This window comes from Aptenodytes forsteri, unplaced genomic scaffold (genome assembly GCF_000699145.1).
Source record: "Aptenodytes forsteri isolate BGI_AS27 unplaced genomic scaffold, ASM69914v1 Scaffold181, whole genome shotgun sequence".
Lineage (NCBI taxonomy): Eukaryota > Metazoa > Chordata > Aves > Sphenisciformes > Spheniscidae > Aptenodytes > Aptenodytes forsteri.
Genome location: NW_008795702.1, coordinates 2,323,902 through 2,348,873, shown reverse-complemented (window position 1 = coordinate 2,348,873; position 24,972 = coordinate 2,323,902). Strand labels below are relative to the sequence as shown.

The 24,972-nt window shown below is 37.0% G+C and overlaps 1 protein-coding gene across 1 annotated transcript in view; it reads right to left on the bottom strand.

Moving 5' to 3' along the window:
* VAV3 (vav guanine nucleotide exchange factor 3) overlaps window positions 1–24,972 on the bottom strand; it is a 142,739-nt gene that overhangs the window by 5,863 nt on the left and 111,904 nt on the right. The window contains exons 20-24 of the mRNA XM_009283190.1: window positions 19,165–19,230; window positions 14,259–14,293; window positions 12,168–12,284; window positions 11,375–11,462; window positions 7,050–7,179 (exon numbers count right to left, since the gene is read on the bottom strand). Of these exons, the coding sequence (XP_009281465.1) occupies window positions 7,050–7,179; window positions 11,375–11,462; window positions 12,168–12,284; window positions 14,259–14,293; window positions 19,165–19,230 (436 nt within the window). The remainder of the gene's footprint in view (window positions 1–7,049; window positions 7,180–11,374; window positions 11,463–12,167; window positions 12,285–14,258; window positions 14,294–19,164; window positions 19,231–24,972) is intronic.

The window sequence follows — 24,972 nt, the reverse complement described above, 5'->3', positions numbered from 1 at the left end:
ATAGGAAAAAAGGAATATAATTATATTTTGTTGAAAGCATATATGGGAATATATGGGAATGTGTGATAGGCTTAAAGTAACCCTGAGTCTCGATTGCTGTTCTATCACTGTAGGCCACTTCACAATTTTCTTTTCATGGAACAGATACCAGTTTCAGTAAGAATGGACTTTATGATCGAGTACTGTGCAGTTGAACGAAAGAGGTCACCTTCTGTCCTCGCCCAAAAGGATAGAAGCTCACAGTATTTACCTACAATAAAGGGCCAAAACTTAACTCTTTTGTGTTCTCTGATTCAAATGAGGTGAGTGCTTCAGACATTCCAGCTGAATGTCATGACCACAGGGTAAACGGCTATACCAGAATGGCTTTCTGTTAATCTTTTCTACAGATGTGTCCCTTTATATAAGTAAATGTCAACTGGAAGAGTGCCTTAAAGCTTGGATTCTCAGTCACTGTTGTGACTACTGAAAGGAAGTAAAAGTATCTGCCCCAAAAAAATCTGTATGTAAGGAGACAGAAATGGAAGAAACAGACTCCAAAACGGTGAACAACTGAGGACATTGAGATTGAAATCCCTGGCGTGAATCGAGGGAGGGCTCATCAGAGACACTCCCAGCACGAGTAAGCACACCAGCCGTTCTACTACCAAGCTGCCACCTACATCCTTTTCCCCTCTGGAAACTATGGAAAGCCTTAAGAATCCATTTCAGAGCACTAAGCAATTTGGATGACCTAAGAATCCATTTCAGAGCACTAAGCAATTTACACCTGTGGGGCAGGTGTAAAACACAGTGCCTACTCAGATCGCCTAGTCAGATCTAGATTATGACTACATCCGCGTCTGTGCATGCCAGACACCTCCTTTTCCCTAGTGCAAAAGCCAGCCTCAACCCTGATTTGCACAACCCAGGCCAAGTCCTCCACCCCCTGTACACACAAGTGTGGCAGTGTAACGTGAGTGGACGCTGCGTTCTCAGCAGTAGTAGCTCCTTCCACACGCTCCTTGAAGGTGTTTACCTTCCTACTAGCAAAATTCTTCTTCAATTGTCCAACGGTGCAGCTCACCTCTGAAGACTAGGTCTTGGAGACCAGAGCAAGTCATAGCCACACTGATGCACTAATTGAGAACACCACTGCTACTACTTTAAGCATTTTTGTGCAGTCTCTTAGTTTAAAATGTTCGCATTTATTAAAGCCAGAGATGGTCAAATGAGAATAAAGAAAACAATATTTAGAAAACAGATGGGTAAAATTAATTAACAATGGTAATGCAGAATTTAAAGAGAGCATTTTCTACAAAAAAACTACTGTACTCTAAGATGCTGCTGCAGTATGGTTTGCTGCAGGGATGGGACGAACATATTATTTATCCACAAGCAGTGAAATTTTCAGGTACGTGCATTTGAACAAATACATTAAAATATATATAGCTCGTAGATGTCAACTACATAGCAAATTAATGGTCAATTGATCATTGATTGAATCTGCTGCAACTACTGAGCTTTGCAACACCTATTCAAACTGCTTTTTGTAATATACACTTTTTCAAAAGTTTAAGAGTTCGATTTTTGTTACACTCCAAGAATAACATGCAATAACTCAGTTTTTGGAGTCAGAGAAGTGGTGAAGTATTGGATTCGTCCCTTCCCTCGCCTGCTGCATACAGAAACAACAGAAGCAAATTTAGAAGAAATATAAAAGCAGTAAAGCAGTACCTGACCAGAAAGGAGTGGAGGAAGGGGGAACAAAGCTGTAGTCTGGAGGAGTTACAAAAGAAAACCCACAGAACAAAGAAGGGGCTTAGAGAAAGAAAGAGAAAAAGAGAAAAGCAAAAGAACATTGAAATATTGGCACAAGATTTAAATAATAGTTTTTTAACTATATAATCCATTGATAATAAGGAAACCAAGGTTCCCTACTAAGGATGTCTGGAAGGAAATTGACTATAATAACTAGAAAATTTGGATCTATGATTTAATTTTTAACAATTGCATTTTTCAAAGAGTAAAGACAACACCCATTCAGGGTTTAGAGAAGCAAATTAAAACTGCAGACTCTTGCAAATATTTTCAGATTTAACAGAATTTTTTTTCTTCTTTAATTTTGTGTGCCCCATTTCTTAACAGTACAAAAGCAGGAACTCATGCATACATAAGAATTCCTCTTGAGCCCAGGAAGACTAGTCACACACCCTTAATTAGGAATATAGTCTAAGTACCAGTTGAACTGGGGTCTCATAATATGCATGGGAAAAAGTATGCATTTTGCCCTGATAATCATTAACATCAATAGGAATTCCACAGCTAAACTACATCCTCTGAGGCCCAAACAGTATTGCTCGCCTTTGCAGTTTTCCCGACTTGAGAGAAAACCCTTGAGCAAGCAAAAAAAGTGCAAGTTTGGCCCAGGCAGCACCAGCACATCATCCTAGTCCTGTAACAGCTTCCGCAGGTGAAAGGTTAGAGGTGCACTTGCTCTGTTGCCAACGAACCTAGGGTCAACAAGTTTTTAAATACAAAATTAGATGAAATGAACTAAAATCGCTTCAAATGGAACTACAGTTTCTTGACACGTTCTCACATTTTGTCCCTCTTTTGGAGAGGCAATGAAGATACATGCGTACAAAATCTAATAAACTTGGGATCTTTCCTCCCAGCTGTGATTTGGAAAGGAAGTCCATCCTCAACTGGATAAATGATAATGTAGCCTCTAAATTATGCCTAATAATATCTATAATTACTAGCGAAGAGTGTTCCTTAAAAATGTAGCAGGGTTGTATTGATCACATACAGCTGCTTCCCTGAATTTATTCTCGTGACTACACATGAAACAAAATCATTTTGCTTCAAAATGGTTATTTGCAGGAACGATGACTAGAACTATTTTATGCAAGGAATTAACAAAGAATCCATGGTGGAGGTAATGATACAGTTTTGTGCATCTTACCTGGATGAGTATAGATACGTTTGTGACAATGAAACTACCAGCATAAATAAAATAAGCAGGACCGATACTGTATTTTAACGTTCATAAGCTATGGGTTATTTGTTAAAAAAACCCCGCAACATAAACCGACAGTAGTTTAGGTTAGTATCTCAAAGTAATACAAAAGAAACATACTCCAGGGCCTCTTGCGCACTAGAAACTCCCTTCTGATCTTTCACAGTAATGATCCTTTCTCCGCCTCTAATACTAAACAGATTATCTGAGAATGTATGAGGTTTCCTGAGGAACTCCTTTATACTGGAGCTAGTAACCCCAGGTGACAGCTCTGTGTGAGAATACGTTACACAAACCAAAAGGGCAACTTGACTGGTGTGCCCATCCTTAGAGACAAATAACTGCCTTTATTTCTACAGAAGTACAATGATAGTGTGCAAAAGTAGCGTGCAGGAATAAAGACAGGTTAGGTGCTATACAGGGGGTGGCTGGTCCTTTCCTGTCCATACATTGTCTTAATTTTTTGAGAATTTTTCTGTCAGATACAACTGGAGGTTTAGTTTTATGTATGAAATTCCGGACAACTAAACCTATGTGGGCAAGGAAATCCTACTAGATTTCTACAGGTAACTAGTCTATTTTTAAATGTCACTGATAAGGGTTTTGGTGTTGGCTTTTAAGGAGAAAGGCTGGGTTCTTTTGTTTCCTTAAGGGTTGGGTGACACTTGTTTTATTTTACTTTATTAACAGATACTTTTACACAGTTAATGCATTAAGCAGTAGAATGATGTGATATAACTAGTTAATGCACCTACTCCTAGTCTACAGGTGATGAAAAACAGTCACTCAAGTAGTATTTGGCTTCGTGATTTAGGTTACATTAAAGTCTAAATTTCAGAAAGACTCAGATTTCTCAATATGATTGTGCTCTGCATCAGCAGACTGGAATAAAGTGCCAAAAACTATTCTGTAGAAGAATGTCAACTTCTCTTCCATTTTTGCCTTTATTTCATTAAATGGGTCGATCACCCCTCTAATCTAATGTAAGAATTAGTATTTTTCTGTGTAGCAAAACAAAATTTGATCATACTATGTCTAGAAAAGCCTAGGACTGAAAAATTAAGAAGAAAATGTACCATTTCCCCAAAAATCTTCCTAATTAGCTTGAATTTCTACATTGAGAAAAGTAAATGTCTGACAGCTTTTACAACCACATTAAAAGTGTACAATAAATATCCAAACAGAGTGGGCGACCTCTGCAAGACCAGGAGACTGAAAAGCAAAGTTCTAATTAACGTGGGAAGATAAATTAACAATGCCCATAAAATGAAGATCTTTTTGTTCCAAAAATCTAGTAGATGCTGAAGGGAGAATCAAATTCCCTGAAAATTTAAGAAGTTACAAGGTAATTTATTATGGTTCATATCCGAAATTACAAGTAAACTGAAATGCCACTTGATTTTCTTTCCTTCAATGGATAAATGAAAACATGACAATTACAAAAAATGAATATAATCCTTTCTCACATTGTTCTAGAAAGTGAAGTTAATTTGGAATTGCCATTCAATTTCACAGCAGCTCAAAGACTTTGGCAGCAGAAAATGATACAACTCTGTCAAAGTCTACAGTGGTTCAACTCACGTTTTTTAGAAATACTCTTCCTACTCATTCTGTCAATTATATATGCTAAAGACCAGCTCTTTTGAAGAAGCAGCTGATGCCTTTTCAAAAGATGGACTCATTAAAAAATCCAGACACAGGCGTATGAATAGTATAGTGCAAAATACTGAGTTGAAACCCAAAACCTCCTTCAAATCAGCTTCAAACTGCAGAAGTCCATTGCATTCACTAGCTTCAGGCCCGTGCTTGTTAAAATACGGTGAATGTGACACTGAGTAGTTGCACGACTGAAAAAGAACAGGAAAGCGCCCCTCTCTCTCTTCAGCGGACTCGTCTGGCTTCCTTTCAACAACTGTTTTTCTTGCACTCAGATTAAGTGGGAAGAGGTCAAAAACACAGCTGTGTGGCAGTTCTCACTGAGGGCTGTGATGTGAACTTATTTGCTTTCTCCACTAAACACAACTGCAGCCCAAAGTTTACCAACTTCTTTCCAAATTCAGCCCAGCAGGGTTCACAGAGCCTAGATATATAGTTATTCTAACATCAACTTGGTAAAAACTAACAGGATAGCTTTAAAACTGAGCAGCATTCAGATGGGCTGTGAATCATGGAAATTTTGCTTAAAAAAAAAAACAACACAAAAAAACCCCACACTCGTGGGGACATGCTATCACTTTAAAAGAAAACTGTCAAATCCATTAAATGACAGTGTCATCCAGTCAGTCTAGGTAGGCTAGCAGAGTTGTGGAAATCTATTAGATTTTATATGAGGAGTCTGAGAATTGAGAAGGGTTTTCAATCAGTTTGGCCTAAGAGAAAACCTGCCAGTTCCCACCAGCATAGTTTGTAACGTTAAGTGGCTGATATTTACTGTAGCAGAGATGCACTTTCTCATCCCCTTGAGAATGAGGGCATCCCACACTCATTTCTCTTGCTCTTCCATAAAGATCTTGTTAAAGGACATGTTTTCTTTTTTATCTGGACTGAAGGTAATGAGGATGTACCATAAGTCTTGTATCTTGTAAAGCATGAAACGATTGAGCTAACGCTCCTGCAGACTAATAAGTTGGTGGACAGTATAGATACATTCTAACTGGCCTAAGAAAGGAAAGAAAACAAATTGGTTCTGCTCACAGTCAATAATAACCAAAACAAATGCAAGGTGAATTAAGCAGGGCATATCCTCTCAACAATTAAAGTCTCAATGCTGGAGGAGGCAAAGGATGAGGAAAGCACGAGAGATGACAAGAGGAAGAGAGAAGCAAAGGGAGATCGCAAGCTAAAGGGAGAAGAAAGGACGGGACAGATAAATTCACCAAGAATGGAGATGTATTGAGATACAGCATAGCAGGGAGACAACTGACAGAAGTCCTGGGAAGCAGTGCAAGAAAACAGAAATGGAAGGAATAAAGAGGAATTGGGAGATAGAGACAGAGTAAGTGAAATGCACAGAGACACACTGGTTTCTTACAATCATCTGTCCTAAATTATCTTCACTTTAATTAGGAGAGGAAGAAAGTCTCCAAAGTTCTAGAAACATTATGGAACAGAGGCAAGCAAATAAACAAAAGATCACAAACACAGCAAATGACAGAAACACAGCCAGCTTCATCATCACAAAGACTAGACTGGACTCTATGGACTTTCACAGTAGTCTTCATATTGTTAAAATCCCCATCAATTTCTATTTTCCTCTTATTATCTGTTGCAGTACAAAGATACAGCCATTGTCTGCAGAACTGCAAATCTAATATTCACTCTTTGACAGAAACATTATATACTTTCCAGAGGCCAGCCATGTGGTAGTTTTTATCATTAACATTGAACTTGTACGCATCCTAAAAATCATGCTAACTTCCACTGAAGTTGCAGTAGGTTAAATAAAGGATACCACATGCATTGTAAATCTTCTCGGTTTATTTCTAAACGTCAAAACTTTTTAACTGCTATTTACATTGTACAGTAGTTCATTAACTTTCAGCAGCTTAGAGGCCTGTAATAAATATTTAAGGTTAACATTTAAGGCAGGCATAAAAATAATTATGATACAGTAAACCTAATGGGTTTTTTTAGAAATTTATGTGGTATTACTGAGATGCTACTTCACATGGCTACACTACAAAACTGATTTATTTAAATCCCTTTTTAAGGATTAGAAATTGTCACAGATAATATTAACACTTGTATCTGCGTGTACGCAAATGTCTGAAAAAACTAGGCAGGATGCAGTTTAATCTCTCACCAGCGATGCCTAATAAATTTTTTAATATCAGGGAGATTTTAAGTTTGGCAGCAAGAGAAACTTGCTAGACATGTTTATATACCTCTTGGCAGATCTGAATCTGCTTAGCTTCAAAAAATCCTAACTAAAAGCATTACCATATTAATTGGTTATACGTCAAAAATGGAAAATGAAGATGTTCAAAGTACCTTGTCCTTTTAATATTTATATGGCAGAAAGTAATATACAAAAATCTGTAATACTCACAGTTGCCACCTGTTCTGTTACTCCTTTGTCCCACTGAGTTTTCGGATTCTTTGTATGGAAATTGAAGAGTAGTATCCAAACTTCGAAAGCCTTCTTTGAGAGAGTGGTGCTTATAGTATTCCACGAGTTCCTTTCAGAAAGGAAAAATATTATGTCATTGGAAATTGAAATCACATCCTTTTCAACATTCTGGTGTACAGTCAATGACAGTTTTACCATACAAGTTGTATTATTTTATAATACAACATCCCACAGTACATGTTTATTTTAAAAAAAGCAAGTACCCTAAATATTGGCTGCTTTTACACTGCCGTTTAACTGGTTTTTGGGTTTTGTTGGGGTTGGTGGTTTTTTTTAAGTAAAACCTTATTGTCAGAGTCAACACTTAATTGCTCCTTTGAGCCAGGCTGAACATGTATTTGCTTTTCTGAAGTCAGGCAGAAGGCAAGGTCAGCTGCTTGTTAAGTATATAATGGTAACTGTCTTTGTTTTCTCAAATTTCTTTTGCAATGATAAGTGATGTTTATCCACAAATGCATTTATAAGTACACAGATCCAAAATAAAGCATAAGGCTTGCATATAAGCATGTAAGTCAACAGCAACTTAATGAGCAGATACACAGACTATGTAAAACTTTCAAGGCTCTGCCATTAAAATTTGTGGGTTTTTTTTTTGTTTGGGGTTGGTTTGTTTTTTTCCAGATAGTGCACACTGACTGAAAAATCTAGCATTTCACATTCTCCTTCGGCCCAATCCAAAAATTTGTCTCTCTGTGTGTGTATATACACAAACATACATATGCACACACATACACACACACAGATTTTACATATGCGCAGAAATTTTATATATATGCACACACACATATATATGAAAATATAAAAAACTGGCTCAAATAGTTTATGTAACCAAGGAGGCAAGTCACTTTAGTTTCTATTCTAAAGAAGGCAACACCTATCAAAATACTGACAGCTCATGTTACTCCTTTGCGATCTTCAACCCCTGCCATTGTCTCTTAGATTTGAATCAGTCCTAATAATGTCAGTATCACCCAGTTTGTACACAGAGCCTACAAATACATTAAAAGTGCCCAGACAATTCATAACAACCATATTTCATTTGATTAATGATACTTCAAGTGTGGGATTTCACTCTTCAGAAATGCAAGCGCAAAGCAATGTATTTACTGTAAACCCTTCACTCCTACCAGTAACTCAGTCATTCCATTCTACTTACTTACATTTAGATTTCCAAAATCAAAGTTGACCAAGCCAAGCTTAGGTCAAAATAAGGAAATAGTACTGTGTTGAATCATTTCCTTCTAGTTAAAAAAAATTTAACACAATTATTAGCCTACAACAGCCTATATCAGTGATAAATTAATTCCAGCCAAACAAAATGACTCTTAAATTATTTAGTCCAAGATCTAGTGCATAAACCATAAGTTCTTGATAATAGTCTGAAGATTATCTTCTGAACTGAACTCTGGAGCACTTCACTCCCCACGCTGTGAGCTGTTGCACGTCTCTGAAACTGCTTCTAAGGCAGAGTCCAAAGCTAAGTAAAAACTACACCTGCTTTTAACAGTTCATAATCACAGACCTGCCAGGCACTCCAAGTAAGCAGAAAGGCCAGGAGAATAAGAACTGTTTGCGCTTTGTTGTCTGGTATCAGCACAGCACACAAGCTACAATGTCAGCAACCAACTTCTCTGTCACATATCACCACCGAGTACCCAGACGTTCAAATTACCAAGGCAACAGAGAGGGTGATTTGTAAGTACAGACCATTCAAAGTAGGATTTCTGGATAAATGCAAAAATAATTAGTATGAAACTTTTTTTACCTTTTTGCACCACATAAGTCTGTAAGAATTATGCTGTTTGGTAAAGATAGTAAGATGTTTCACTGGACAGATTTTATTTGTTGTCAAAATAAGTAAAATGGTTCCAAACTGAGAAAAAAAATTTACCTTCGGTCACAAAGATTCAGTTGCTTTTAAAAGCTTAGTTTTCAATACCATTCTTCCATGAAAACAGTCGACAAACAACTGGCCTCTAAAACACTCATTGCACAAATCACAGTAGCAAGCTTACAAACAGGTAAGAGGTAAGTAAGGTAAGTAGCCCCTGCCAGCGTGGATGGGGCTCCTCAGGAGTCTGTCACAGTACCATGATTCACATCAGCAGCAGAGCTGACCTTTCGCTGCACCTTGGCCTGCTTTACACACTCAGCACGTTTTAATTACTCGCGTGAAAGTTTTTCAAATGTACTGTGAAAACTACGTACAAGAGCTGTTCTACTTTTGTTACCTTCAAAGTAGTACAGAACACTGTGTCACTGCAGATCACTACTTTAGGTTTCCATGGCTGCTGCCTTTGTCTCTCTTCTGTTCCCAGTTCTACTCAGACTACTTTTGTTCCTCTCTTCTTCCAGAGACTGTTACTTTTTCTCTTGCATCTACCCAGAACAAAGCAGTTGTTCCACAGCATATGCAAACAGTACTTACACTATCACTTGTCTATTTAACTCTCAAGGGCAGACTTCATAATACCCTAAAACTGAGTTATGAAATGACTTTTCCCTAATTGAATTCAGCAAGGCTAAATTGGTAGCGATGAGGCCTTTACACTAGAAATCTCTTTTGTCCTCTCAATTCTTTGACGCAATGCATATTCTTTTTGTTTCTTTTTTATCCAAGTTTGTGTCCTGTACTTATCTCTCTGATCATTCAGCTCTATTTTAAGACCTGCACCAGTGCATTAAACTGCATCATTGCCACGAGAAGATATCTGGCAGCACGTGACTCCGGCTCACATGCTTTGACAAGATCCTGAGAGCACTCGTGTTCTCATCAGTTCCCAGTGAACCATTTGTAGTCTTTGCAGACTAAGTAGTCACCTCCTTCGTACACGAGGAACGCCATGGTTTCTGTTGCTACCAATGATAAGATCCCAGTGTCCCCAGCCCTAACACTAAACACTTCACTGGTTTCTATGTGTCAAATGAAGACATTAGGGTGCAGAAACAGCATGGTGCATTCTTCATCAGGAAATTTATGTTCTTCCCATTCTAATGAGCACTTATTTCAATCAGGGTCAGGCAAAGCATAGATTTCTGCTTGATTTTTTACTACTTGTAGGATGCTCTTGCTTTACAGAGTATCAGTGGTTAAATTAAAATAATTTCTAATGCTTCCCGGCTTTAAAGCTTCTCTCCCTACTCCTGTTTTGCATTGTCCTTCATTTTTATTTATTATTTTAGAGTACTTGGATATGCATGAAGGCTGCAGCATAAGTTTTAATCCAATTGAGTGCACTAAATATAATATATTGAATGAGCTTCCTTTAACAATGCATCAGAAAATGCTTAAGCAGTAAAATTTTACAAATGTACTAAGGTAATTTATTCAGACACCTTGTATTTATGAGTCTTGTCTGAGCAAAATGAGCTGTCAAGAAATTCTTTCAAATTAAAGTTCAAAAAAAGGAATTTCTTCCCAGTACAAGATGACTCTGACATAACATTGAAAACTGACTGATCTGGGCAGTTATAACACCAAACTTTTATTTCTGGGGATGAACTATGCTTATAGTTGGAGTCAAAGTCAGTAAGAGAGCCTATGTTTTGTCTGTTATTACTATAGTTTGCCAGTGAGTGGTTTGCCGCCACAGAGTATAAGTTCAAAGTAGCCACACAGTTGCTTTAATTTAGACTAGTCGATATTGACTCCAGATGACTATTATTCCAACAAGGATTTCTGAGCTATTAGCAATTTCGACAGCCCCATTCTCTAGCTGCACTTCTTTGCCTGGTGCACCAGGACCAGGAAGGCCACCCTCTCCCGAGTTTTTCTGGGCTCTCTGACACAGCGGCACCTTATATCCTTCTCCCTCTGAACTTACACATCGATATGCATCCTTATGTTCAGCAGTGCACGTGTACGTGTGCTGGGAAGGAACCTTCACCTAGCTACTTTTAGGGATCATTACTATATAGAGAAAGATTTCCAAAGACATCAAATTCTCCTTTCAAGATTCAGCCTAACTCCATAGCGGGCTGATGCATGGGATTCAAATTACTCCTTTCTTCCATGTAACTGCAAGGGATACGGTCCAGTCCTAAATATAAATATGTAGTTTTAAGCACATACTACCATCACTTAGAGAATAAACCATAAATGTAAAAAAATTATCCTATTAGCAGGTATAGACACAATTCAAATCTCTCACAGCCTTCTGTAATTTCACAAACCAAAGTAGCTCTCACTACAGCAACAGCTACATAGAAAATCGCACATTGTTAAAAACCTAATCAATGCTTACCATTAAATTTTTAAATTTTCTATTTTCTGCAATGTGGAAAAAGCCATCTCTTGTTAAAATCTTGATGTGTTTCACTTCATTATTGTACCTGTGGGCAATGAATAACTTATGAATATAAATGTGTTTTTAATCAGACACAATCAATAATTACCTGAGGGCATGCCCCAATAACACCACACGAATAAATTCTTAAGACAAAATGTATATCTGTGCCAAAACAAAGTTGACGTCTAATTAACCAAATATATTTATTAAAGTACAGCTGAAGAGGTAATCTGTATTCAAGAAAAAAAGTCACAACTAACTGCTCATTCTAACTGGGAATTCCCATATATTTCTTACTTTTATATCCATGTTGATAAACAACATGAAAGCAAGCAAGACCCTCACAATCATGTGCATTCACAGAATTCATGAACCCACATTTTACTGAAACGTCTGAGATGCAAAGAGCTTCGACAAGTTCTCACTGAAGTCAATGAAACATTCTTACTCACTTCAGAGAAGCAGATCACATCACAGTCCAAACACTGGCTTACTCTTACCCAATATACTAGACCATCGTTTTTGTAGACCCATTTGCTACAGCAGCATTATAAAACCATTGCTAACTTCCTACTATAAACCCTGGGTATTTTTGTCAGCAACTTCAGTTTTCCTATATTGACTCTCTTAAAGGCTGTGTATGATTATATAAATTGAAACAAGATTTTATTTTCCTTCATTATTTCAAATACTATCTAAGGAAAAATGAGAACAGGAAAACTTTCTGTAGGATATCTATTCCACTTACTTAATACTAATTGCATATTCTCCTGACTCTTTGGTCCTGTGCCGCACCAGGTAAGTGCTATTTACTCTGTTAATAAGTTCACTCTCTGCTTGCAATCTTTCCATTGCTCCTGCAAACCTGTAACAGAGAACAATAAAAATTGCCTATGATTTTTTCAAAGCTACAAAAAAAGGTCTATCAAATACGCAACGCAAAGTCCCAATATTCTGCACATGATGGGGACCTAAAAATATATCAGTTGCAACTGAATACCATTTCCAGATCTTTGAATGAAGAATAAAGCGTGAAAAAACTCCGCATGGGGGGCGGGGGAATTCTTAATTAGAAAAGTACTTGTGCACATGTTGAATACAATGCCTGTTAAGGAAAAAGGTCTATCAAATACGCAACGCAAAGTCCCAATATTCTGCACATGATGGGGACCTAAAAATATATCAGTTGCAACTGAATACCATTTCCAGATCTTTGAATGAAGAATAAAGCGTGAAAAAACTCCGCATGGGGGGCGGGGGAATTCTTAATTAGAAAAGTACTTGTGCACATGTTGAATACAATGCCTGTTAGGAAAAGTGCTCGAGCCTGAGCACTAGCTGAATGACTACTGGCTTGAATAGCTCATAGAACCAAACATTCTTCTGAATCATGTCTTGCAAGTGAAACAATAAAACAGTGGTCCTGAACCTTTGAACCCCCCTGAGTTCTAGTGGGATTTATCTCAACAGAGTGAAGAATCAGCCAACAGTAGTATATGAGGTCAAAAAAAGACCTATACAAAAATTTGGTATTTATACAAACACACTATTTTATTTGGTTTCATAATTATTCATAACCTCTAAAGGCTAAAGTGTAATGGATAAACTAAACATCCACAAGAAAAAAAAAAAAAACTCGTCCTAATATGGCCAAATTTGAAAGAGCTGATGCCAAGAGTTGAAAGCTAAGACAAGTAAGTCACCGATTCTGCAGCCTGACTGCATAAGCAGATTTGTGCCCTTGCTGTGCCTTGCTGGTTTGGGTGGGAGTTCATGAGAGGCTGTCAGCAGACATTTATTCACAAAACTAGAGGTTAAACTGTTAATTGAGGAGAGGAAAGTGACATAGCTTCCAGGGAAAAGATGCTTATTTTACCATTTTAGAAAGTAGTCTAAAGACAGTCAACACCACAGATCGCTACTATGTAAAATTTCATACTAATACATCACTACCAATTAGATGGGAGCTTTAAATAAAAAAATAGTTATTTTATGAAACACACCAGGGAACATGCATTTTGAAGTTTATCACAAAATACATGACTTTTTACAGCAAGTTTCAGCCTAAAGTCATTTTTCAGCTAAGTATTACAAATCCTTAGACGATAAAGACTGACCCCAACGATATGCTTTCTTCTAACAAAATTATAAATAGAGCAACTGTTAGAATTTAATTTAAAATACCAATTTTAAATATTAAACATAAATCAATATTCGTTTAGATCTGATTCTGATTTCGCTTTTGGCAAACTAGAGGAAATCAGAACTCACGTCTAAATGACAAAGCATAAACCCCGTGAAAGAACACAAGCGATGCTTATTCTGTTCTCTCAGAATCACCATGTCTTTTCTAGAGGTGAGCTGAATTCCAGTACAGCATTCACACACTACATAAGCCCCAGACCAGCAGTGGTTGTAGTTTTGATACATTGTCCTTTTATATCTCTACAGTCTTTTTTTGTTGTTGTTTTAAAAAAAAAGGAAATGCAGAACTATTCACGAGACGATGTATTTAACATTATTCCTTCTCTTTATTCATGTAACATGTAAGATCTACTTGCACGCTCCATATTATACTAATCTCTTATGATTCAGACCTCTGGGACTAAGGCTGCACAGCTACAGACTTGTAAACAAAATGTCAAAATCATTAAGCACTTTATTATATCAGAAATGCTTTTAGGCAATGCATGGTGTTGCTTTCCCAAACCATTACACAATGCCTTCTTCAGAAGCCTAGAAAGGTTAAACCAATATAAATTAAATTGTAATAAACACAGTTGTATTTCTATGACTGCTTCTTTCAAAGAGATTCTTGTAAGACTAGACAGGGACTCACCACAGTTGTGAAGAGTAGTCTACTGGTTTAGGAACCTAGGACATGAAACGATACAAGAGAATGAGGATCAAGATTTTTTTCTAATCAACACAAATTAGATAGCATTGATCTAATTGTCAATATCCAGATGAAACAAGTTAAAAGAAACAGATGATCTAATTAGTCTGCAAGTCTATTTTCTTTTGAAGGAAGTTATAATAAATACCATTCTGAAAGTAGTACAGAATATTTTAACTCTTTGCTGCTGTGACAGATTTTTTTACTTACTAGAACTGTTAGAAGTTTTTCCGACAGTGCCTACATTCCAATTTCATACATAAAATAGCCCAGTGCTACATATTGTTGAAAAGTATCATTAAAATGTGCAACACATTTACAGTAACATGTATAAAACTCATTTCATGTATGGCCTTAGAAAGACTGTCTCCTAGGAAATACAGTATATAATCTTCTGAAAGAGTTGAGGACAATCCATAGATTGTATTGTATGACATCATTCACACCTTTGTATTTGACTTGGTTAACTCTTGTACTAGTTTTTAATAAGCATGGAATTTGAGTCTCAAATTCAATTTAAAAAATTAAGCATAAAACTCATTTCATGTATGGCCTTAGAAAGACTGTCTCCTAGGAAATACAGTATATAATCTTCTGAAAGAGTTGAGGACAATCCATAGATTGTATTGTATGACATCATTCACACCTTTGTATTTGACTTGGTTAACTCTTGTACTAGTTTTTAATAAGCATGGAATTTGAGTCTCAAATTCAATTTAAAAAATTCAGCAAACTACAGTAAGTTTGCAAAATGAATGTTACATGTATACATAAACAAATGCATAGATAACATTTATACATGCACAAGATGCACAGTACAGCAATCCCCATGAAAATCAGCGTTTCATCTTGACCGTCTCCCACTGGCGTATGATACTTCAGTATTACCCTAGTCTTCCAAAACAAAGTGTGAAACTTGTGAAGTGCTGAAAAATTGATTTTAGTGGAAGCTTAGCATATATCTTGCAGACTTATAACCTAATGTCATATATTCTTAGATAAGCAAATTATTTCTTTTTTTTCTTCCAATAAAACCAAAGAATGTTTTATTATTTTCTGGAATCTAATAGGGAAAAAATTACAGTAACAGTCTTCTCACTTTTTTTTATTTATGATATATGGAATGTCTTCAACAGAGACTTCCAAACACAGATCAACTCAGGAAGATATTATTATACAGGCCTACAAACTTAAGTTAATTGAAATTGAAATCAATTACAGCTCCCACTAACTTGACCTCAGGTATCAACCAAGACCTCTATCAAGTCTCTAGACCTGACCTTGAAATAAACTCCAGTGGTGGGATAAAAAAGCCCCCAAAAAACAAAACAGAAAAACAAACAAACCAAAAAAACCCCAACACAAAAACCCCACCTCCCTGCATATTTAATCAGAGTATTCTGCAGTTCAAGTTGCAAGAGTCAAGTAGTTAAAAGTTTTTGTGTTAACCTGTCCAAAATGCCATGGTACATTCTAGCAGTATGGATGAGGTAGTAACAGGCAGCTTTTGCATGGAAAAAAGCAGAATAAGAAGCTATGAAGTGATTATTGAACCAGGATATTGTAAACTAGATGACACATATGGTATGAGTTGAGGATGATATTTACAACCACTTGTGTTTATAACTTATCTTGCAACCTTCTCAAAAAAGCACAGTTACTGGAATGCAAAATTACTAAATTATTGAAACAAGTAAGAATTGTTACAATTTCACCATTTTAAGGCTCTCGTCTTCATGCTAAGAAGCCTCAACACTAGAGTTATATAATGCACTTACTCCGAACGCTTCACTTAAAACACTGGCTAAGTATTTTCTTAGATAACTTCAGAACATTTTTTTATTGAGAAAGTTTGCAAAAAACCTTAGATCAGGAATTAAATCAGTATGTCTCCTAACTTCTCTTTCTCCACAGAAGTAAACAAGAGTTTGCTCAGGTTTTTGTGATAGGATAGGGTTTTGGCTAACTTGAAATTTACTGAAGATGTAACTTCCATCCCTGCATTGTTAAGATTCATTTCCATGAACCAAAATTTTCAGAGTTCACAAAGCTCTGCTTACTGCCTTTGACACAACTGTCACTCAAACTAAATACATAACCACTTACTCGAATGCCTCTCAACCCAAGATTTTTATGATAAAATTCTGAATTTTACAGGACAGCCCAAAACTTACATTTTTTTCTAAATAACAAAGCAGACACTAGTGTGGAACACATTAAAGTTCTCTGTGATAAAACCAGGGTCACTTGTTCAGCTTCCACAGCAGTAAATCTATCCAGTCATTAAGTTAGTCTAGTTCTTGAGGGAGAAAAAGGAAATGTGCATTACTCCCAAATAGTGTAGACAAAGGGCTACAAAACAGTAGCATTTGTAGTGCTGGTGGTACGCAAAGTCCTTTGAAGTGTAGGGGGCCTGACACAGCCAGGTACTACCCCTGGCAGCAGCAGTGGCACTTTATATCCCTACAGCTACTGATGGTGTTACTCGGGCACCTCTGCTACTAACGGCGAGACTCGGAAAAAAGTTAACAGATTATGAATATGCTGACAAAGAATTCCTGTGAGAAATGTTTTAGTGAAGCGACCAAATGAGACATTTCAAGGCCAGCTAGGCACTTAGGGTCTTTACATGCTGCGAGATATTTCAATAATACATTTCATCTACAGAAGAATTGCACCTTTAATGATTTGTATTATCCCCCATAAGACTAATTAAGTAACATGCATTCTATCAGCAGCAGGAGAAGAAAGAATAATTAAAAAAAAAGAACAAACCTTCTTAATTTGTCAAGTAGTCCTACTATGTTGGAAAGGACATAAAAATTCACAGGTGGTTTAAGTCCATCCTTCAGAGCAGTTAAACAATAGATGAGTAGTCCTTTTCATTAATTTTGAATGGACAGATATATATATATAAAAAACAAGTGTTGTTCATTGTCATGAAATACAGTAAAATCAAATGTTATTCCAGAAGCTCTTGGCTCATACTGTGCTACGTATCCAATGCCTCTATAGAAATGAGAAAACTGGAAGAAAGCTAGGAAAAACCATGTATTACTCACATGGTGCAGAAAATGTCTGCTGACATATACCACTTATTGCAAAGAGGAAAAAATTGTTTATAGGTACATCTGTGAAAAGTCTGAAATATAGATATTCTGGAGCTCAGCAGTTTTTCATTCAATATTCATTCCTAAAGTCTTTTGATGTATGTATTTTATGCTGTTTCTGGGCATTTTTATATCACCTGGTTGTAAAGGTTGTTAGACTTAATAACAACAGTAAAAGTTATAGCATGTTTAAAACCTGATTGATGTTTCAGTATCTTTAACTGCATCATTTATCATAATAAGATGTTTATATTTCATCCTTCCACGTTAACAGTGGTAAAGCATCAATTTATCTTTTTGTTCTGATCATGACACCGGCTGGTAACATTTCATGAATAATATTTATTCATTCTGCAAAACTGTATTATTTTCAATACTTCTCTAAATAGTCTATTTCCAAATTTAGCAGAAAGCTTTATCACTAGAAAGCAATCTTCACAACACCCCAGCAGCATTCTTCCTAACTTTGGATATCCTGCTTCCTCTGCTTTAAAGTGTAGTGGCGGTTCCTAAAGTGTTGCTGCAGTTGCTGTCAATGATACTATACAACGACGGACTGGGTGGCTCCAAGACCCTAACGCCAATACACAGCAGGTACTGCCTGTGTCCAGGAGAGCGACACCACGGCACGGGAAATCCACAGCTTTTGCAATAAGCAAGGGGTGGAGGGAAGAAAGCTAAGTTCACATAACATTTTCACCTTTATTCCAGACCTGTTCTCTCACCCAATCTAACATACCTTGTACCGACAAATATTCTGTGCATCAAAATTCTGAAAATATAGGGTATTAAAGATGTCTCAAGATACACTAATGTATTTATATTCTTTAGGATCACATGTATACTTGCTTTAGAAACTAAGGCACAACATGAGCCTTAAAGGCATACCAAAACGCAGCCACTAACAGCTGATTCCACCTACTTACAAACCATTTAAGTGGCAGATCTTGATTGCTGTAATGACAGCAATTCTATTAATAAGTCAAACTGTTGTGAATCGAGTTAGAAGTTAAAGCTCTCTTAAAGCAAAGTAAGGAATATGATTCCTCACTGGTTTTATGGGTTTACATCAATGGAACATATAGTAATCTGATGCACAGTGTTATAGAGGACAGAGAATGAAGGAGCAAGCATACAGTATACCAATGCATCATCACGTCTGTATACAAAACTCTTGAGTACATATTATAAACTAATTTTTCTTATTGTTATCCTGAACTTTTCTAGACTGAGAACATCCTTGTGCGAAATAAAGGCAGGTAAGAACCTACAGCGAAGAGAAAAGTTATCGAGCAGTCTGAATTCCAAGTTTTATATTAGTTTTACTCTCACACATTTTTAAACTCGCTACTTATGGTGTAATCCCTCTCTCTAACCCAAAGTGACTGGGGAATAGATTAGAACCACAGCATTCCCACCTTACCGCTGGGGAAGGAAGAAAGTGCGCTCTCACATAAAATGTGTTTGTTCTATAATCTGGAAACTCTTTAGACAGTTCAATGTATTAATATTCCCAAAAGCTAAATCTGCTTCCCAAACATGTTTTCTTGACATTTCCTATTTACATCAGATAACCAAAAGTATTAGAATGCTATATTTTAAGCAATATTGAACATACCATGAAAACACAAAGGTACGAGAAACAATATGATTTTTGTAAGGTAAGATTAATAAAGCGATGGTATGAACTAGGCAGTTTTTCTCTAAGATGACAAACAGAATTAAACAATTGTACTTACACATGGGCTAGGCTTTACTGCATCACTTGGGAAGAATCCAAGCTCTCCTGTTGTTAGATTTCTGCCCTAGAAAAAAAAAAAAACAGAATTTTCCATTTTTGAGACATAATGGGGATTAATTGTTAATAATAATACATGCACAGGGATTTAGGACAATAAGAGTATATCAAAGTCTTTAAAATAAAATGCTGTTCTAAAGTGTTACTCAACAGTTGTGTGGGTTTTGTTGGTTTGGGGTTTTTTTTAATTTATATAATTAATAATTTTAGCTGATACACCTGAGAGCTCTGAGAGATGGGATGCAAGGCGGCGGCTCAGAGCCTGGGTTGTGATTCCCAGTTCTGTCAATGTCTGCCAGTGTCCGATATCTTCATTAACGTTAATTATCTCCTTTCAAGTTACTTCCTCCTCAGTTGGCATCACGCTGGTGAGAGCTGCCACACTGCAACATTACAGATCCCCAAAATGACTACACACCATGCAGCGGCAGTTGCAGCAACTGAGAAATCATGCTAACTCCAGTGGGACCTTAGGGCTAATAATCCATCAGCCAATTCTATAGCTAAGCATTTCCATAAGTGACGCAAATCATTGGAAATCAGGTGGGTACGAGAATATTAACAGAATTAAAGATTAACTCTCTGTCTATGATATATTCACAACACGTTGTAGATGCGCCCACACAACTGGGAGACCAGCTGCAGAAATGCATCCAGCATAGCCTAAACGGAGCCTTTTATGCAACACAACTGCTGCCCCAAAGTTGCAGGACCACCAATTTACTCTGGGCTTCTAAGGGCCAAAAGTGACCTGATCATCACAGAGACACGTCTCAGCAGTTCACAATTCACCACCAAGCTCCCCTGAAGAACACCCCCTCAGCCAGATAGAACAGCAAAATAAAAACACCTTTCTAGTCCTAGTAAAAACATTTGGCTGTGACCATCCTGACCACATTTTTCAGAGAACAGAGCACATAGCTAAAATTTCTAAACACAGATACATAAAACGAAGGCATCAAAATGCATATTTTGGCAAACAAATGTTTTCATTTAACAGATTTTTTTAAAAGCACATAAATGCCTAACCTCCATGAAATTTAATATACTGACTGTAAACAAAATATACTATCAGCATTTGGCAATAAGAGTAAGAATGAGTACTTTACAAGCATTGTAATCTTGAAAATTTCATTTATTCTTTATTTTTGATGGCATACCTGCAACATAAAAAATTAAAAGGGGAAAAAATGCTTCAGAAACAGACATGGAATTTCTTTGGGGTTTTAGTTCATTTTGTTTCAATTACATATCTAGTGCTACAGTACCCTAACACCACCACACAAAACAGAATTCAGCAATTTCAAACAGAGATCATTATGCAATTTATCAGACACAGATAGTGACCCCAGTAACAGCCATCTTTACCAAATATACAGAGAAGTGCAGAGGAGGCAGAGGCGAGAGAAAAGCAGTTAAGCAGTATTTAAGCTATAATACGCTAAATAGCGATGATATTAAAAAAAGAATTACGCGCAAACAAGTGACAATGTTATAGATCTGAACCCGCGTTCAGCAAAGCTCCCTTGCCCTCTCTCCCAGTATCTGCTTGAATACAGGTTACCTTTTGCATCCATGTATTCTATTTACTCCCAAAACATGAATCCCTCTGAAGTACAGACTTAACTTGTAAGCAGAGCTCTGACACAGTCTCTCATGTAAGTGATACTTAATTACAATACTACTCTTACCTGAATCAAGTGATATATCACAGTCAATAAGACCAGCCACTAAATAAAATATATTAATAAGAAAAAGCATTTGAAGGAGCACAACTGAACAGTAGTTTTGGATGTGCCCACATACCATTGCTATTCATAAGAAACATTTATATAAAGTGAAAGAAGCTGAACAAGATGACACATCATGCAACATATGTCCACAACAACTAGAAAGCAGCCAAGGATCAAAATTTGATGAGCTCAGGGACAGACCCCTGTGTTACCTTCTGAAAGTGCCAAAAGGGACACCATTTCAAATGTCCAATAGTGTTTCATAATGTTTGCAGTGCTTCCTCCCTGCAAGTCAGAAATACAGTCTGGAACTCCTACTGTTTTTCCAGAAATGTATTTGCACACCCCAAAAGCTAGAATGAAAGCTAGCTTTGATTTGCAGACATTTAAATGCTTCAATCTGCACTGAATTATACCACCCTGAGCTGTTCTATGACCTCAATTAAAAATAAAAAAATAAAGACACATTACAGCCACTGAAGAAACTGTAGCGTGTACAGAAAGACCAGACCATGGGACAGTATGACGTAGAACCAGCATTGTATTACCTGGCTTAGATACTGCTAGCAGTACACAGTGATACGTATCACAGCTTAAAAACCCAGCAGAGCAGCAAAGATCACGAGATTAGCTGTGGTCTGTACTGATTAAATCATTATCACAATGCAGACAGACATAATGTATACGCATTCAGAATAAGGAAACTGAACTGCAATCCATAGGCTGTATTGTAACATATATGTGCACTTTCACTTAAAGTATTCTGTAGGTAACAAGTCAATGGCACTTGCAGCAAAAAATGGATCATCTGGAGGACACTGAACGTTCATTGAAATCATAGAAATGAAGTGGTGAGAAACTACATCATCAGTGGACAGACTTATATGAGAGGTACAGCATTAAGAAATACTCTCTGCCCAAGCAACAATCCTACAATGTCCTTAGATGTCACCACTTGTTGGAAGACGCTGTTCTGTGCAGCTGTGGGATACAGATGTGTCGCTTCGTTGGGCTCGGAGAGGCTAGGAGTGAAGCATGTGTTCTACGGACAGTACACCAAGACCAAAGTGAAAGCAGCAGTAGAGAAGTCACACAGACAGACTCTCTCATCACACAAACATCCCCAAGTACTGTGACCAGTACAAAACTTTGCCTTTGCATTCTGAGCAATACCACGCCTGTAACAAGCACCGAGACAACCCAAGAAAGGCTTTGTCTTCTGAAGACAAGCTTCACATGAGATAACTGCAGATGGCTTTGTTAGTTAAATACAAGCAAATCCTTAAAGAGAACAGGGTTTGATCTATTACACATTGCTGAAGGAAACAGCTCACTTTAAAATGCTCTGCCGATAATAAGCTCATATGAATAATTTGATAACGTCCTTAGGAGACTAGGTTATTTTGTTTACTTTAGAAATCCTAGCTCAATTCATCAAGGCTTGGTGTCATTCATACACAAAACCATGACCTGTCGTCAGATGATGATTTCAAAATTTAAGATCTATCCATCAAATCATTAACAGCAGCAAAATTATTATGCCACCATACTTCACGTCTACTAATCATTTCTTTCTGCTTTATGTTTCCTGCTTGCTAATTGCTTATTGTCTGATGAGTAAGCATTTCCCTTGAACACTGCCCTATAATGGCTTATGGTCATTATAAAAGCAGAAGCAGAGGACTGGACAGAACTAGTATTAAAATTTATATTATGTATATACTATTACATTGTATTTCTAAATTATTATATATTAAAATATATATTACATGTATATGTGTGTATGTGTGCATACATATTCATATCTATAAGGGCCAATGAAGCCCTTCAGTCTATTGCTTTCAGCAACAGTCTCAGCAAGACTAGAGGCTGATTCACAACTCTTGTACCTGTTTTAATGAGGGAGACTTTCTGAAGCCATTTGACACATTTGCTCTAAATTTCCAGACTGCTGCCTGCTACTTAGCTATGCAATGCCCATTAACTTCATTGGATGTGCACAGAACTAGAACTCCCGTATAGCTAAAATTTATAAATTATCATGTCCTTCACCCATTTTCATTTTGTTTACTGCAATGTGTGGTGAAGAGAGGAAGGAGACAGACAAAAAATTACAAATCAAATTACAAACCAAAAGGAAAAAAAAGGCACTTTTACAGTGCTGCCTCCCCAGTGCTTTAATTTTCTATCATAAGTATATTTACAATATACTTAATGCCTTTTGGCTGTTTACAGCAGGACCGCTAACTACTGAAGCATTAGAAAGTACATCTGTAATAGCTATTACCTGATATGGGTTTAATCTGCATCAAAGAAAAGCTGGTTTTGAAAAAGGAAAGAATCAATCCAGCAAATATCTGTATTCTTTCGGCATAGCTGCGAAACACGATTGCCTGAGGATGGCGGGTAATTGCAATGCAAACCTGTAAAACTAGAATTACATTATATCGTACGGTAGGCATTGCGGCACCCCTGAAAGCCTACCCTCAGGTTAAGCAGGTACCAATTTACTCAAACCAAACTGAGAAGAGGAGAGAAATATTCACATCTATAATAAAAATCTGACTACTTCAAAGCTGCACTACTACAGCTGAAACAACCAGCAGTGCTCTGGTTAAGGGGTCTGAAATTTCCATTTAAAACATTAAGTTTTCTCCTCTCTCCCCCCTCAGCCCCTCTTCCTTTTCTTATTTCATTCTGCAAGTGATGCTAGCCGAGCACCAGCTAGGCAAGCAGCATGGCTCTTCTAGTCTTGCACCCTGACTGAGCAAGGAAAAGTAGTCGTGCACAAGGGGATGCGCAAGTATCAGCGTAAGACCACCCTTCTCTTTATATGCAGCCACGTGTTTACTGAGGAGAGTAAAATAACTTGTGACAGTATCGACCCCCCTATATTACACATTCTCTTTGAAGAAAGCTTAGGTTTTGGATGATACCAGTGAAGAGGCAGAAGGCAAATTCATGGAATTCAGAAATGCTTATCCCAGCCGTCTTACTGTCTCTGTGATTGCTCAGTTTGCCTCTCAGAAAAGTATTTGCTGTTTCATAAAGAAAAAACCCCATACTTCTCCTGTTTTCCACACTGCGTAACAGGTAGATTCGTATGTGTATATGGTCTTGAATTACTACAGAACTTACCACAATAATCGCTATATGATCATTGAAATATTAACTTAGCAGAATTTTCATGTCTATCAAAACACATTTGATCGCATTTAAGCTATAGCTTTAAGCATTGCTTAGTAACTTGTGGTGTTTATTTCGTGTACTGTAAAGAAGAAAAAATTATACTTAAACCACACATGCTTATCTATTACAAGCACTCGAATTTCTAAACTGAGCAATGGTCAACTTAAAAATCCATTCTGATATTAAGTCTTGCAGGTCAGCTGTAAATTACTCTAAAACACCTCTCAAATAAAACTTACAGATTTTAATACAAATTGTGTTTTGCAGGTTTTTTTCTTAATATGCATTTTAAAACGCAGATGTCATTACAAGACTTATGGAAATCTGTATTAAGCAGTCTGTGACAAAACAGCTTGTGAGAAAAAAAAAATCCTGAATGATGCTAATGGAGATGACAATTTCCATTAAGATTCAAATCTATTACTAAGGCTTCTGGGGAAAAAGCCTCGCGCACTTTCGAGTTTCTGCTAGTTAAACACAGCGAGATTCTAGCTAAATTCTTTAGTGTGGTATGTACAAATAACATCTAAGACAAATTCCAGTAGATTGAGTTGATGGATGTGTATGAACATGGCAATAGAATCAGTCCCACACGGTGCCAATAATTCTGGCTTGTACTAAGTGTGTATTAGTCTGATGATTACCTTCTAGCCAGTCCCAAATCAAGAGCGTGCTTAAATGCTTCTCTGGATCAGAACTCAAGACCTTGCAGAACCAAGCCCTACATATAAAACTATATAGGCCAAAATCTACCAACCAACATTTGAAAAAATTTATTTTTAGTGATGTGAAATATCTATGGTCTGCTAAACAACAAGTTTGGTGTG